At 48.0% G+C, this 16,367-nt stretch overlaps 1 protein-coding gene across 2 annotated transcripts in view; it reads left to right on the top strand.

Annotated features, from left to right (window-relative positions):
- The window catches only part of GTF2E1 (general transcription factor IIE subunit 1), a 52,640-nt gene extending 39,109 nt beyond the window's left edge, over positions 1-13,531 (top strand). For both annotated transcript variants that reach the window (XM_055712159.1, XM_005433323.4), the window contains exons 3-5: positions 3,374-3,575; positions 8,369-8,616; positions 11,844-13,531. In XM_055712159.1, coding sequence (XP_055568134.1) covers positions 3,374-3,575; positions 8,369-8,616; positions 11,844-12,274 — 881 coding nt within the window. In that variant the 3' untranslated portion in view covers positions 12,275-13,531. The remainder of the gene's footprint in view (positions 1-3,373; positions 3,576-8,368; positions 8,617-11,843) is intronic.
- The last annotated feature ends 2,836 nt before the right edge of the window (positions 13,532-16,367 follow it).

Here is a 16,367-nt window from a genome sequence, read left to right as displayed (position 1 = left end):
CTGGAGAGAGTGCCCAGTGAGGCTGCTAGCATGGGCGGGGGAATGGGTGGCTGGTTTGAAAAGGCAAAGAAGAACGCGGGGCTTATTGAGACTTGCAAAATGAAGATGGGGGGGATGCATAACAGCAGTTTGTAAACAGACCTGAAGGATTAACAGCAAGATGGCAGCTAGCTGTGCTGAGGTGTGGTTTTGGGCATTTTTTGGGCATGGTTTGAAATTAATGAGAGTAAGTTTAGGTTGAAAAAGAGTTTGTAAGCATCAGAGTAGTGAGGGTGTGGGGCAGTATCGCAAAGGGCACAGTGGAAGACACCTTGTTGGGCCGGAGGTGAAGCTTGAACCCTTGGCAAAAGGTGTGAGCAGGACCTGGGCTTGGACTCAGGAGGCTATAGCCAGCTAAATGTGTTAATTGTACCAGATGCAGCAGGCACGCTTGGACATCATGCATGCAGTGCGTGTGGGTGGTTGACCTTATCCTTCTCTCAAGTGAAATCAAGTCATTAGGAATTATCTCGAAATATTCTGGCCCTATACTTCAAAGCTTGAGCTGCTTTAATCTTATTGTGCCCTGGGGAGCCAGATTACCAGCGTACCTGCCCTGGAGAGTCTGGGAGCAGATGAGGAGATCTCTTTCAGATGGCTGGTTTTCAACGTGTACCCAGAGATGTCTGCTGAGGGCCTGAGCATGTGTGGAAAGAGGGGATAGATGCACTTTCCATTAGCATTTCCAAGATGCAGGCAAGCCTCATGTCTGTTTGCTCCAGGATGTCCACTTGTCCTGGTTTATGCAGCATATTTGAATGGAAAACTATTAGTTGTGTAAGGGCTGAAGAAGGAAATACATCGGCGCAGTGGGAACATTGCCATTCTGAGCCTTTGGATGGCCTCCACTTCACATTTGTCACATTGAGTCCATATCTGTAAGGAACATGTGTCACTGCTGATGTGATGTGCCATGTCATAAAAGCTCTGGTGACATTTTGTGACCTCTTACAGTCTAACGAAAGAGGTTTGCAACATATAAATGCCATCTGCTGTGGCAAAGCAACTTCCTGGTTCTCTAATCACATATGCCTCTTGTGAAATGCTGCATCACTTCAAAAAAACCCAGCATATTAATGGAGGAAGCTTGTCATTTCAGTCATTCCCAGGTTCTTTACATAATTCATCTATTAACTTTTTTTTTTCTTATTAAGAACCCTGAGGGGTGGAAGTTGCAGCAAATCCATGATAGCTTTAGGAGTTCCATTTCATTAGAGCTGTATTTACTTTCTGATTTTTTGGTGCTCTGAATTGGAACCATTCTCCCTACGATCTTAATCTTTTGCAAATACTCATGGGGTTCACAGACCGAAGTGTGAAAAGTCTGAGCTGTCTCAGGAACATGTAACAGGACTTTTGGGGGGTGTAAAAAGAGGGGAGTTTTCCTCATTAATCTGCGTCTGTTCACTTAGTCCATTATGGGAACTGAGATGTGCTAATTATTTTAAATGGATTCAACTTGTTTGCCAGTATGTCATGCCAATAGCCTCAGATGTGGGATAAGGAGATCAAACTTTGGCTTCAGATTTTGCTGGGCTGACAGCTTATATAATGTACAGGTTTTGAATCAGTAGGGGCAATCTTTATAGCCTGAAAAAAAATAAGCAGACTGTTTCATGCTTGGATGGGAGAAAAGAAGACTTTATCCACTTATCCTTTCCTTTACATACTGCTGTTGTTGGGTGCTCTGGCTTTTACATGTAGATAAGGCGGATTTCCTAAAGAGTCTATTGCATGAAGTGTGTACGTATTACAGGTCACGTATACAACACACATTAATTAATGAGTAACGATGAGCAAGAGCTACTTTTGCCAGGGTAGAGGACTGCATCTTTACAGGCTGTGATGAGAGGCAACAGATCTGATTTCTGCCATAAACAGTGCTTTTGAGGGCTCTCCAAGAAGCATGCAAGCATTGTCTAGCCCTCACAGCAATCAGTGAAGAAGTTAGGTCTGGTTTTATCACTGTATTACAGGCAGAGAAGGAGATACACTGAAAAATGAAGTGACAAGACTAGCAAGTCTGTGTAAGCAGCAAAACAAGATACCAGAAGCCTTCATTACGTTGTGCCTGTGTGCCCTGGGCAAACCCCATTCTTTCGACTGTGTTTGTACATAGCATCGGTGATACAGTAGGCTTCATTACTGATTCTAATTCCGATTTTTATACATAAGCTTATTGTTTCCCTGATACGACCTGTTCTCAGGCTCCCCGTTGGTAAAAAGATCTTTTCCTTTCTACGCTGGGGTATTGAGAGATGATGCTAGATGTGTAGAGGTGTCACAGAACAGTTAAATTAAACAATCCCACAGGGAGCAGGGAAGTCGAGAAGCCTGTGAGCATCACTCTGGATGTAAGCGTTCTGAGGCGGCACTGGTATGTTCTCAGTCCAGCACTTGCAAGGATAAGTCATTACACCGTGTTGCTCCCCTCGTAGTGGACCATATGGTAAAGTCCTACTGTGCGTGCACTGCCCCAAGGGTCCTACTTGCAGATGGAGCGGTGAGAATGAATAAGCCTGCTGTGGAGGAGTTCAGTAGGTTTTTTGTAACTGCATTGCCATGCAACCATTTCAGTTGCCTTTCTGTTTGACCTGTTTTTATAGATCCTGGTGAAGTCTGTAAAATGAGCTTATTCTTAATTGCCATTCATACAATTCTTATCTTGCCATTCTTAATTTGGAAAAGTCAAGTTGGAGGTTAGGTGGGATAAGTTTTTGCATTTGCTGCTCTGCAGCAATGACTGTTTTGCATGTTTGGGCCCTGAAACATGATGAGAAGCCTCTTATTTTATTTTTTATTTTTTTCTCTCTCTCTCCAGTAGTTGCAGAATAAAAATGGTTATACCAGCAGCAGTTACTGCAGGCTGGTTGGTGCAGTGTAAAACTATACCCTGTTTCATTGTGAAATTAGCCTGTTCAGGTGGCCTGGGAGATGCCAGCACAAGCACCTGAAAAACAGACGATATGTGAATTCCTAAGAGTATATTGTATAGCCTTTTATCACAGCCCAGTCGTAGCTGACATTTAAAATGTGCAGCATGAAAGAGGGAGTAAGATTAGGAGATGTCTCAGTAGAGGTACTGCAACCCATCTGGGCTTTTCAGAGCGAGGAACTGTACCCACCTGGGTATCACTGGATGGCATCAAAATGCTTGCTTTGTTGTCTGCTTAAATAATAACCAGGTACACTGCGTGTGGGAAGGGATCGTCAGGGGGAGAAAGGCTCTTTAGCATCGAGCTAAGGAGAGAGCAAAGCACTGCTCTTGAAAGGCTGTGTAAGAGCCGGGCCTGCTGCTCTCCTTCCAGTGCTTAGCAACTTTTTCTCATTCTAGGAACTTTCCGCTGTACTTTCTGTGAGACTGAAGTGGAAGAAGATGAGTCGGCCATGCCCAAAAAGGATGCAAGGACACTCGTGGCAAGATTTAATGAGCAGATCGAGCCCATCTATGCGCTGCTTCGTGAGACAGAAGACGTTAACCTAGCCTATGAGATCCTGGAGCCAGAACCCACAGAGATTCCTGCCCTGAAGCAGAGGTGGGAACGCGCCTGCTCTTCTCTCGCTGCGCTGCTTCCTTGCAGTCGGTCCCTCTGCTCTGTGAGGCTTTCCCAGACCTGGTGCAGCCTCTGGCTGCCTTGAGGACTTCCTTGTCCAGCACCAGCTGTGCAAGCAACTGACAGATTCCCCAAGGAATGTATGTTTAGAAGGATACAAAGGGCCATAACCAGTTTCTGCTAAACAAGGCAGATGACTATGCTTCTGGTCAGCCTCCTGCCTGTAGTTTTCCATGGGGTGGGGTACACGAATTACCTGCTGCTGGCTGTGCTGCAGCGGGTAGGTATACCAAGCCCTTGCCGCAGTATTTAAGAAATGCAAAGTGCAGTCGTTCGGCAAGGCTCTCATGAAGGTGCCATCTACACTGTCGTCTTTCTCTCAGACCCTTATCTTTCTTTCATCTATTCCTTTTGCTTCTATCCAGCTTTTGAAACTAAGCTATCTGCGTTCTATACCTTGCGTTTCAAACCCACATGTAACATCATTCTAGTCTGAAGGCATTACTTATAATAAGGGTGCCTTTTTCTTCTGATTTTCTCCTACTTGTTACACACCTCTTCTTTTTGGGAGGAGACTATGTTATCGTCAAAAACTCTTTAAAAATGTTCCTACCCATGGGAAATGACACTTTCTTTCAGAACATTCCTAGCTGTAGAAAAACAGATGATGTTTAAATAATGCAGAAAGATGTGGGGAGCTGTCAGTTTTGTCAGCTGTGGTGAAATGTGATGCGCTTCTCTGTGTTTAAAATAAATAAATTAAACGCATGGAGGGGGGGATGTACCATGAGGGGAAGCATTCCCACAGAGCCTTGGGGTGCCTGGCTTTACTTAATGGCAGAGCAAGCAGGATACCCTTTTTTTTTTTTTTTTTTTTTCCTCTCAGGCTAACCTTGGGAGAGAATATTTCTCATATATTCATGCTAGACAGTTTCTAATTAATATAATAAAAATTTCTTCATCTATTTATAATCTTTTTCTAGCCAAGAAGGTAGCTAATTTTCCTCATCGTTCTGATGGAAAAACAGAAGCAATATAGAGAGGGGAAGAGATTTTTCGAAGGTCGCTCAACATGTCTTTGGTGATACGGGAATTCTTTGAAGCCTTTATGCCCAAGTTGAATCGCTAGACTTTGCTTTAAAAACCCTTTTCTGTAGTTTGAGTAGTAGAACTGGGATAACCCCACCAAAAAGAGGGTAATTTCTCAGTCTTCCCCTTCTGTGCCCAAGAAATTATCACAGCAGAAGTCCAGTGCAGTCCCATGATTAAAACCAGCACCCACTTACTTGACTCTTAAATACTTAAAAACATTGTAAATGATTAATTACTCTGTGCAAGGAATGACAAAATAAATAGGCGGCTTTTTAAATGGTTACTTGAACACAACTTGCTTCAGCACATACAATGATTTAATTATTTATTAACACTTATTAATGCAAAGCAGCCAATTGCATGAAAGCACCGCTGTGAGATTTTTTTTGAAAGTGCCAAACCCTGGATTATTTATTCTCTCTATTTTTATGGACTCTTGAGTGTCTGAAAGCATTGACAAAACTGACATTTGGTGATTCTGAAACAAACAGAAAAGGTCACGAAGTGCCTGTGTCTGGTGTTGGCGCCAACACAGGCGGCTTCGTGTGTTTTCAGGAGACTTACAGCATGAAGCGACCACACTGACATTGCATAACTGTCATTCACCTGCTGTGGGAAACTGGGCTGATCTTCATTTATATCTTTCTAGGAGGTCATTAATTTTCTTAATCTTGGCAGAACATGAATTAGCCCCACAGGTTTTGAAAAAAACCTGCTTTACCTAAGCCCTTCTCTGTGGTTTTCTAAAACAGATGGACCTTAATAACCCCTCCATTTTCTTATGTCAAAATAGCATGATTTTATAGAAGAAAAATCTTCACAGAATTAATTTTCTGTGGTCATGCTATCAAGGACCATGGGTTGTCTGCTGTGAAGTTGAAGCTCTTAAGAGCAGCAGTGAAAAAATGCTTTATTTCAAACATGGCACAAAAAGACTTATCCCCATTACGCGAGACCTTTTCTTAATAGTCTGAGCAGGACTGAGATGAAAATTTCAAGCTGTTTCCCCATTGCACAGTGTGGTTTCTGTGGTCCATACCTCACCTATGGCAAGGATTATTTATGTTGCCTCTAAAGGCAGCTAACTGCTCGTTAAGGGATTTCCATCAAGGTAAACCAGCTGGCGGGTAACTGAGCAAATGTAGCCACATGCCACACCTGGGCCACTGACCTGCCGCAGCTGCCGACTGCAGGATGGCCATGCGGAGTCTGGACCGAGGGGAGAGAAAGCAGATCCTGGATCTAAGAGAGGGAGAATTTAAGAGTGCATTCCCTTCACCTACTCCGTGCTGCTTGTAAGGCAGCTCGCACAACTGGTTTGTTGCCAGCGCCAGATCTGTGGTGGTCAATCCTGTACTTTGGAACGGGGTCGCTGAGCAGCAAGGTCTCCTCTTGCCCTGAGGAGTATTCCCCCAGTCACGTAGTCTCAAGGGGTTGCTCGCTCCTACCAACAGTGTCGCTGAAGATGCAGTTCCACAAACAAGGAAGGAAATTGATGCACGTTGGCAAAGCTCACTGGGGTCTGAAAGTAGTCAGAAAGCATCTAGATGGTTCCACCTAAGTGTAGGACATTGCAGTAGATGGCTTAAAGTCATGGGTACTGTAGGTGTCTCTTAAGGCTTGTTACTTTCATTTTTGAAATGTTCCTGCCATCATGGAATAAGTGTTTTGCTGCTAAATGATACTATGTAGGAAAAAAAGTCCATTTCAAGCATGCTTACGGGGACCTGTGTGCAAAAGCGTTATTAGGCAGTCCCTGGCGCTGCTGAGGGTTTAGCTGTCACGCTGCAGTCGTGGGGAGGGAGAGCTGCATTGTGTATCGTGTGAGGAAAGTGGATTACATAAAATCGTCAGGGAAACGCTAGTTAGAGAATTCTATTGTGTGGGAAGCAGAGTGGTGCTTTTCACAGAACACACGCCTGTCTTGGAGAGCTGAAAGGTACCAGCACTTGAAATAACACACTGGGAAGAAGGTCTCTGTGTGGTTCCTTAGGTTGTATAAGCAATACGTGTGCATGCATCTTCTGCCCCAAAATTCAAGGCTGCTGTGAAGCTCTCCTGGCAGGGCTGGCTGCAGGAGAGAACCAGTTAGTGTGTGGACACGCGCTAACATGGATGCTGTCACGTGTTTTGCGAACAGACCCCAGCAAAGCCACTGCTGGGAGGCTGCGAGTAGCCCTCAATCCGACCTGCAGCTGAACACACCAATATTTTTGATCTGGGGAAGAGCGATGATCATCTCCCTATGTATTTTCCCCTCACTGTTTGCCCCTAAAAATCCAGCAGAATTAGCTCATCAAGTAGCGGTTAAGTCCTTGCTGATTAAAAAAGTTGCGCATTACTCAGGTCTTCTCCAACGGCAATCTGATTTTGAGCTGCTCCGTTGGAGGAGGGGCTGTTGGGCAGAAAGCGGTGACCGAGCCATGCTTACTGGCAGCTCCTGCTGCCTCAGCTGGCAGCAGAACAGGGACACTTCGAGTATCCTTGATGGATTTGCTCTGGACGAGAGGAATCCAGGGAGGACTGTTAGCTGTGAAAATCCGTAGGTACCACTGGCTGTCAGATGACTGAAGTGATGTGGCTAAGGGTGGGCAGGCTGCAGCGGATCCATCTCTCTGGGAAGATTAAATGTGATCCTGAAGTAGAGGAACGGTCACATTTGGCTTTCCCCACCCAGAACGTAGTGAGTTTCCGTTCAGCTGCTTTCCCTGATCGATGCATATGTAGCAGCACAGACCAGAGTATTTTAGGCTCATTGCCATCACTGTGCAGAAAATACTCCACCTGATGTCCTCTTCCCATCAGATCCAAGCAGGGATGTTTCTTTTCTTCGTCAGTCCCCTGAGCCCTGGAGAATGTGCTGGTGGCAGCTCCTCTCAGGAAACAAAGGAGGGCTTGGTGACTTGGTGACGGTCATCGCCTTTCTTTCTCCAGCTTTTCCAGAGTAACAGCACTTCTGTCTTGCCTCCTCCCACACACCATCACCGCACAAAGCCCTTTGCCCCGGTCTCTGATTTGAAGGTGCCCTCCCATCTTTCTCCTCTGCCTGGCCTCCCCAGTCCTCCCAGGGCTGTGCCTGTGGGCAGTACATATCTCCTGTGTAACGCAGGAGACGCGGCTTATCGTGTCCATCGTCACTCACGATTCAAGCAGAGGTTTGAACTGTGTTTTTCATGGTGGGTTAACTCCTTCACGAGTCCTGTGATTCATCGTGGTTCACACATCTGAGCATGCTGGGTCTCTGGACCTGCCATCGGACTTGTTTAAACTTCAGTGCTTTCTTCCAGTGGTACATGGTTGCTGTGTGAAGGCCAAATAAGAGGCTTTTCCAAATACCAGATCACTGCCCGACTATGTTTTGCTACTGTGGCTTTTATTTCAGGGTGTTCTGGGGTTTGATGTTTGTTTTTACACGAGTGCGCCAGCAGCTTTAGGGCTGCCTCTTCTTTTCAGTGTCTGTTGTGGATGTTGCCACGGAGTCATGCGGGGTTTGCCATTAGAGATCCCCACGTTCTCCAAACCAGCAAGCTGGTGAAGAAATTCCTGGCACCACATGTTAGAAATGAGAGTGCAAGTTCTCGGTGCAGATCATGGGAGATAAGTAATCGTAGCTGAAGTGTTGCAGGGCTGGCCAAGGAAGGCTTCTGAGCGCTCTGTTTTTCTCTTTTTGAATTTTTATGTAGCAAGGAGCGTGCAGCTGGAACTGGCTCGGGGACAGCAGCTGGCCTTGCAGGTGGACACCATCGGGAAGCATGGTCTACAAAGGGACCATCATACGAGGACTTGTATACCCAGAACGTTGTCATCAACATGGAAGACCAGGAAGATCTTAACCGGTCTGCAAGTGAAGGAAAGCCAGCCAGAGAGAGGCCAATTTGGCTACGGGAGAGCACGGTGCAGGGAGCGTATGACCCTGATGAAATCAAAGATGGTAAGAAAACGCACAGGGCAGAAGTACTGCTCTGCTTATGTGGTGCTTTTAGAGTGCTGTCAAAAACATGTTCCCCTGTGTGTGTACAGCTGCTGCTCCCAACACTCCAGATTTTCTCTGCTCCCCTCTGCTGTGCAAAGCACCTGTGTGTAGGCAGACGTAAAAAAATCTGATTTATTAGATCCAGGATTAAAATCTAGGTCAGTAAAGCCGAGCTGTCCGCAAAATCGTTTCTGGGCTTCTAAAATGTTAATTATCTGTTACATCTTCCACCTTGAGAGTTTATTGCTTCTAGGTGAAGGTCTTTCAGCTTTATCTAGAAAACTGCCTCTCTGATAGGTCACTGATGAAAAATAACTTTTATTATCATTCAGTGACTGAAGCCCACCAGATTTACCAGCAGTGGTTTTCTGCTCTCAGCCTTTTTCTTGCCAATTGTTTTTCAAAATGTGTTTTATAAGAAGACTGCGTCAGAAATAAAGCTTCTGGAAGTAGAGTAGGAAGGAAGGTCTGTCACCGTGGCAGGTGAGTCTTCTGTTCGTTTCTCATTATCTTGGCTTTTATTTTCATTTGTGTTGGTATCAGACTGTCTGTAGACCATAGTCAAGATCTTGTAACCGCTAGTAGAAATATTCTGCTTTGGTAAATGTGCTATTTAAGCTAACACACTACAAATAGAAAATAGAGACCTTTTATGATTGTTAGAAGAGTGAATAAATAGATGCCATCTTCCAAGTCATTTAAAGATTATAGACTGAAACTGTTGATGCCCTCGGAAGAGCAGATGGCAAAGGGAACCGCACGTGTGAGTGTGAGACCCTGGAACCAGTGCAGTGATCAGGAGAGGAGTGGAGTATGTAGGTAGAGTGGAAGTGAAGAAACAGATGTGAAATCACGGTCAGAATATATCTAATGATCTTGTTCACCTGCAGCATCTTTCAAGCATACAGATCCCAAAGCATTTTCCAAATAGGAAAGTGAGGTGACTGAAACAGCCTCCTCTGTAGTCTGTAGCAGATGTTGTTACTCACCAGCCATGGTGAGTTCTCACCCCATTTTTCTGCTAGACATTCAGTTCACCTGTAGTTTTATATTGGCTCCTCAGCATGGCTTTCAGTCTACACAGATAAATGTTCCTCAAATGCCACTAAAGGACATGGAGGGGGAGTGTATCTCCTTACGGCACCATGGCATCGCTGCTTAACCTCTGCCGCTACTGAAGGTCAAAGAGGGGACTTGTGGAAATAGCCTGAAATCGCTGCTGCCACACATTTCGGTAGTTCTTGGGGGACATAAACGGGGAGGACAGAAACTTGTGAATGTTGGCAGAAAAGATTCATTGCTTGGATGTGGCAGGAACAGTGCTTGCAAGCAAGACACAGCCCCGTTCCTGAGCCACAAAGCCAGACCTTGCGGAGCTCCCTCAGGCTGTGGTCACTTCACAGCTCTCCGTGCAATGAGCTACGATGTTATTTCACAGAGATGCTCTCCAGTAGCCTCTGAGGCTCGACAGGCACAAGCAACGAGCTGAGCACAAGGCTGCCAACACAACACCTTTGTTCTTCCTTTCAAGAATTTTGCCAGTGTGCTAATATTAGTAGTTGTAGCTGTCACCCATTACTACAGTTTTATTTACAAGGAAAACACAAGTCCAGTGACATTAAGGGTGGGTCTTTTGGCCTTTATTTTACTGCAGGAAAGGAGTGACCACAAACTCCCTTGGCTTTTACTGCTAAACTCATAACTTACTTCCCTAGTTTACCTGTTTCATAGCATTTTTTCATCTCGGGTTGAAAAAAATAACCAGTGCATTTTTGACCCCGGGAGGATAGGCTTGGGTGCCAGGTGCCTGGATGGGGAGCTGAAACCACGAGGGTCCATGCCTTGGAGAAGTGGCATTAATGTATGAAGGCAGAATGCCGTCACCTCAGCTCCAGCAGTTGTTCATAGGCAACGTCTTTTGGTGCAAGATGGAAAGTTTGCCACAAGGAATCTATCCTACTTTTTAGGCTGTGTTTTTACATAAGGTTCTCTATTTTTTATTTGTTTTGGTTTGTTTTTTTTTTTCTTTCTTTCCATACTGCCGCAGGTTTTATTGGTCCTGGGTGGACTCACAGCCCTCTCATCCAATGTAGGATTAGGAGAGGTTTTCTGCAGAATGCCCCCTTTTTGAACAGAATTTTACCTTTTGAATCCATGAACTGCAGACGTCAAACCCTCCCAGCTACTGTGCTGCCAAGCTTCCTGAAAGAGGACACGCGTGTCCGTCAGCAGGGAGCCCGCGGTCCCCTGCAGATAAGAAGTCGGGTAGGGAGCCAGGGTGGCTGGCTGGGCTGTTTCAGCTTGGAGAGCCGGAGCTGGTTTAAGCTGCTGTGCAGCTTGGCTGCAAGCTGTACGCTGCATCCGCCTGATGAGGTAGGTCCTGCTCGACAGCACAGCCACGTTCCTCCTGTAATGAGCTTTTTCCCTTCCTGCCTGGTAGGTGCACCTCTGAGCTTACCAGAGACACCTGCTTGGAACGTTGTTCTGTAACACACAGTTTCCATGTACTCCCCATCCGCCTGGATTCATCTGCTTCTCCATTTTAATCCTTACGTGGGGAGCTCAGCCTGGTTTGGGGGCTGCACTTATGGTCTGTGCTGGCAACACACAGACAACAACCACCGACAACACAGTTGTCTTGGTCTTGACCGCAAGTCCTCCAGGCTGAGGAAGCAAAGGGACACAAAGGAAACAGCCTGTGCTCAGTCACCTGTGGAACAGCACCGAGGTACTCGCTGTCTCTCTGGCAAGTGGCAGCATGGGCTGTGGGTGCCTGGAAGGGCAGACGCAGGTCCCCAGGGCTGCTGTCTGCTCCACAGCCAGGGAAGCGCATCAGCCCGGCTGGGGGGCACCTGGGCTGGACATCTCCCGCGAGGGGCTAATTTCCAGGTGCCTGCTCCCCATACGTTTTTTGTCTTCTCTTGTGATGTGCTCCTGGCTGAGGCTCCCAGCTGGGAGCTGCACTGACTCCAGACCTCCCAACTCCCAGGACATGTCAATACTTGCTCTGCTGTTATGAGAAGAAACATGACTACCTCTGGCTTTTAAGGGAGAGGAGGTATCGAGAGCGGGTGTGACTTGGCCAGGCGTGCTCTGTGGCAGGAATTCATATGGGTGCAGAAAGCCTTCAGGGCCATTAGGCAGATCTCTGTGAGGAAGCAATCATTCCCTTTGTCTGTTTGCAGGGAGCCGGGATCTGGGTGCCTTCCAGGAGCGTGAGGAGGGCCGGGCAGCTCTGGATGATAACGAGGAGGTGATGCGTGCCCTGCTTATCCACGAGAAGAAGACGCCTTCTGCTTCAACAGTCACCGTCGGAGGTGCTGCTCCTCTCTCTGGTGCCAACGCTAGTGACTCCGAGAGTGAGACAAGTGAGTCAGAGGAGGAATCCCCTCCCCGCCCTCCCACCACGGCCACCACAACATACGGGCTGGAGGATGAGGATGAAGATGAAGAGTTTGAGGTGGTGGCAGAAGACCCCACTGTCACAGTGGCTGGGCGTCCACACTCATACAGCCAAGTGAGCCAGCGCCCTGAGCTGGTGGCCCAGATGACGCCAGAGGAAAAAGAGGTTTACATAGCCATGGGGCAGCGCATGTTTGAGGACATGTTTGATTAACTGCTTCCTGCCGTGGCGTCTTTTAAAAACTGACTTTTTCAAGCCAGAGTGTCCCTAGTAGAACAGAAGACTGACACGCACCTTTCATCCCCTGTGCGCAGGGACCCTGGGGCTTGGGACTGCTAATCTCAGGCATCGTGCTCACCAGTGCGGGGGAGCCGGGCACTGCGCGTGCCAAAACAGGTAGGGGAGGACAAGCCTCAGCAGTGAGGATGCTTGCAAGGTAAAAATCTGCTTTGGGGTGCCCTCCCCCAATTGCTTGGAGCTGATTTTTTTGCAGATCCTAGTGAAATCCACATCCCTGCCCTCAGAGGACAGAAGGGCTCCGTAGTCTGGTGAGAGCGCTCTGCAGAGGAGGGCTTAAGTCACGTTACAGCTGCCTGTGCTCAGCGAGGGGAGAGGGAAGCGCTCGTCTGCCGATGGCGAGCTTGGGCAGCACTTGCAGCTGCCCTACCAGCACCGCTGCCCACCAGAGCAGCTATTTCTAAGCAGACCTGTGGGCAGCCACCTTTTCATGCTCCTGTTCGCTCCTTACTAGGTCTCAGCACCTCAAGTAACTAGAAAGATGCCGAGTGAAAGCCTTGGCAGGCACACACAGCTGCTCTTCGTTCCTGGTTCTGAGCTGTCAGAGCGCTCTGACTTGTCAGGGGACGCTCTCGATTTCCAGTATTGCTGCCTGTTGTGTCTGCCTAGCCCTGTCCGAACTCCAGCGTTGCAGATGGTTCGTAGTGGGCAGGGCTGCGGTCAGGCAGTGCCAGAGAAATGGCATAGCTAGTTGTTCTTTGCAGTCACACCAGGGCCATATCATTTTAAGGAATTATGCAATTTTGAATTCTGCAGTTTTGAATTCTGCTTTGGCACGCTCTTTCACCATAGAAAAATATTTATCAGTGCCTACAGAGCAATATCATATTTTTAATGTTTCTCTCTTCCAGTTGAAAATGTTGCTTTTTAAAATTGTTGTGTTTTCCTATCCCGTACTACAATAAAACAAAATGACAAAATAATTTTTCATGACAGAGGGTAGGGGCAGATCACATGCTGTTCCATTTACATGGGCACCATGAATTTGCTGTTCACTGAGACTGTAAATCTGTTTTATACTAACTATGCTTTCTATGCTCTGCTAACCTTGTAATGCCTCCTTTGTGGTTTTATTTTCAGCTTCTCGATATTTTGAATCCCCTCTTTTTTTTAAATAGTGTTTTACATTTCCTTTTAAGTAATTTTAAAGAGGAATAAATAAACAGAAATTTCTGCCCTTTGTCATCTTCCAATTTGTCATGTGCCTACTTTGGAGAGTTGTTTGCTTATCATATTGATTTACTCCATTCAAGAAAAAAAACAATTTGCGGCTTTCCTTTGAGGGAAGGACTATTTGAAATCCCACTGCTCGTTGTTTCTTCTCACCAGAGCCTCCCTGAATGCCTCCTGGACTCTCCGCACTTCCAGGAAGGATGTTCCATTACCCTGGCACTGTGGGGAGGCCCTTTTTGATCAGCACTTCCATTCCTTTCCTCCTTCCTTGAGGGAAGCATAGGCTGGCGGTGGAGCTCTCACAGACATCCTATTGCTACTTAAAATCGTACTCTTGTGTAGACAGGCTTCCGAGATCTGGTGTCAGTCTTCTAGAGGTCAAGCCATGGAGCTGCTAAGTCAGATTCAATCATCAGCTAATGGAAAAGAAGCAGGGGACCAATTGCGCCTAGATTTCATCTGGTTGAATTCAAGGTTAACACTGGAGAAAAGCAGGTAGATTTACAAAGAGCCGAAGACAGAACCTGAGGATTAACCCTGAACACCGCACAGCTCCTCATGCTCGTAACTCACCAGTATATACTGAGTTTTAAGTCTGCATAATCAAACTGGAGGTTTGTTAAAGCTTAAGTGAAGAAATACTGGCGTTTCCTTTAAGAGCGCTGATACTGCATCTGTGTCCAGTATAATCACGTATGAATAGTGGTTTTACTTTGTAAGCGCATTTAACTGTGGTTTGTACCGCGGTTGTGATTTTTGTCATTTCAGTAAGGTACGTTCTGCGCACCAGGGATGGCAGATTTTAGGGCATGCCTCCCCTCCTCGCCCACCGCTTGCGGCCCTCGGGACTGGGGAGGTCAGAGTACACGAGCAGACGCCATCCGTGTGTCCTGCCCTCTCCAGCAGCTCCTGGCTCTCGAGAAGGACGGCTGCTCTGCGCTGTTCCAGGGGAAGGACAGCTATAGCTGCTGCTGCCCTGTCACGACAAGCGCTGCTTGAATGAACAGCGGCACGTACAATCGATAGGGCCTTTTTTCCCCTGCAGCTGAGGCAGGGCTCTGTGTGCCAGAAGATGAGGAGCGGCCGCTGCTGCGAGCAAAGCCACCCACGGCCAGCAGGTTGGTGCTAATGCACGGGAGAAAGCCGGGGATTCTGAGGAAGGGCCTGGCTGTTCCCTCTGGCTGCTGGGCCGTACATGTGGCACTGATAGCAACCCAGTGACACCGCGAGCCTGGCCTCATGCTGGAGCCTTCCTGGGTGAGTGATCTGCTAACCCCACTCAGAGCAGTTTCTGCGTCTGCTTTCAGCCTGAAGTGCGTTTCAGCTGGCAAGTGCACTTGAGGCCAGGGCACTGCAGCTCAGGCTGGAAAGAAAAACACATTTCTCAAGCTGCTCATGTTCCTCTTCCTGGAGGTCAGGGGTGCCTCTGTCCCTGCGCCCATTGCGGGTCAGGGACGCCATGGTAGTGATGCACAGAGCAGATCAGCAGAGCTGCTGATGGAGGGGAAGATAGCTATCAACGCTGGAAAACAGGATGTTTTAATCTTTTCTGCTGAGCTCCCCAAACTTTGCTTCCTCCATCCAACTCTTCCTGGGTTGCTGCCTCCTTCAAACAGATGAAACAGTGTTGCTCTGTGAGAGTCGAGGGATTTGAAGATCCCCTGGAGGAAGGGCAGGAAAATCGTATCACCTCCTCCCTGAGACATCTAAGGAGCCCTGCCTGGGTGATGCCTGCCGTGCCAGCGCATGCTGCGGGCACGTCCGACAGCTGGGGGGGAGCAGCCAGCTGCGCTTGGCTCTCTCTCCTGCTGTGCCCCCATAGGAAGAAATTGTCTCAGGGATCAAATGCAAGACAAAGCCTTCATGGAAATGGAAAGTTTATGAGCAGGTGGAAGGGCGTTTCAGGAGCAGGGCAAGCCAGCAGGCTGTCCAGGCTGCTCCACCAGACAGGCTGCAGAGATGCAGCAGCAGCCCCATTCCGCTGCACTGGCGTGTGTTGGCATAAACAAGTGAGGCTGTGGGCTTGGTCCCTTGGAGGGGGGGTGTCACGCAGCGCTGCAGGAAGTTGCACTGGACTGTGCTAGGGCCGGTGGTGCCTTATCCCACTGGAAGCTGTGGGCAAAGTAACCATGTTCCTGGCTTGTTCACAGGAGGCTTTGGAGCAGTGAGCATGGCCAGCCAAGGATCCCTAAGCACCACCACACACTCCAGTTTAAAGTGTATGGACTGTGAGTCACCACAGCCTCTTCTCCAGGAGCACAGGAGCTGGGGCTGAAGAGTAGCTCCTGTCTGCTGAGCTGCTTCCAGAACAATGATCGATATTTATAAAGTCCAAGGAGATCATCACTCATCCAGTCTTGATAGGAGGCGTAGCCAGATGCTTGAAGCCATTTAAGATGTGGTTGCACAGAGTCATGGAGAAAAGGAGCGGCAGCCCAAAGCATGGGGAGCAATGTCTGGCTGCTGGTGCTCCTGGAAAGCTGCCTGCCTGCCCCCCCCACCTGCCCGCCCGCCTGCCTGCCTGCCCACCTGCTGCCTGCTTGCCTGCCTGTCCCCCTGCCTGCCTGTCCCCTGCCTGCCCGCCTGCTTCCATGCCCCCCTGCCTGTTCCCCTTTCTCCCTGTCCACCTGCCAGCCTGTCCCCCTGCCTGCCTGCCTCCATGTCCCCCTGTCTGCCTGCTTGCCTCTGTGTCCCCCTGCCCACCCGCCTGCCTGCACTCTCCTAGCAGGGAGCCCAGAGCAGAGCGCCAGGCTGTCCAGGACTACAACCCCATCTCTATGGCAGAGCTATTTTCTCCCTCTTTCAAAGTTATCCAGGGAAATCTGGGCTTTTGACT

Source organism: Falco cherrug, chromosome 5 (genome assembly GCF_023634085.1).
Source record: "Falco cherrug isolate bFalChe1 chromosome 5, bFalChe1.pri, whole genome shotgun sequence".
Classification (NCBI taxonomy): Eukaryota; Metazoa; Chordata; class Aves; order Falconiformes; family Falconidae; genus Falco; species Falco cherrug.
This window is presented reverse-complemented; position numbering and strand designations above follow the sequence as displayed.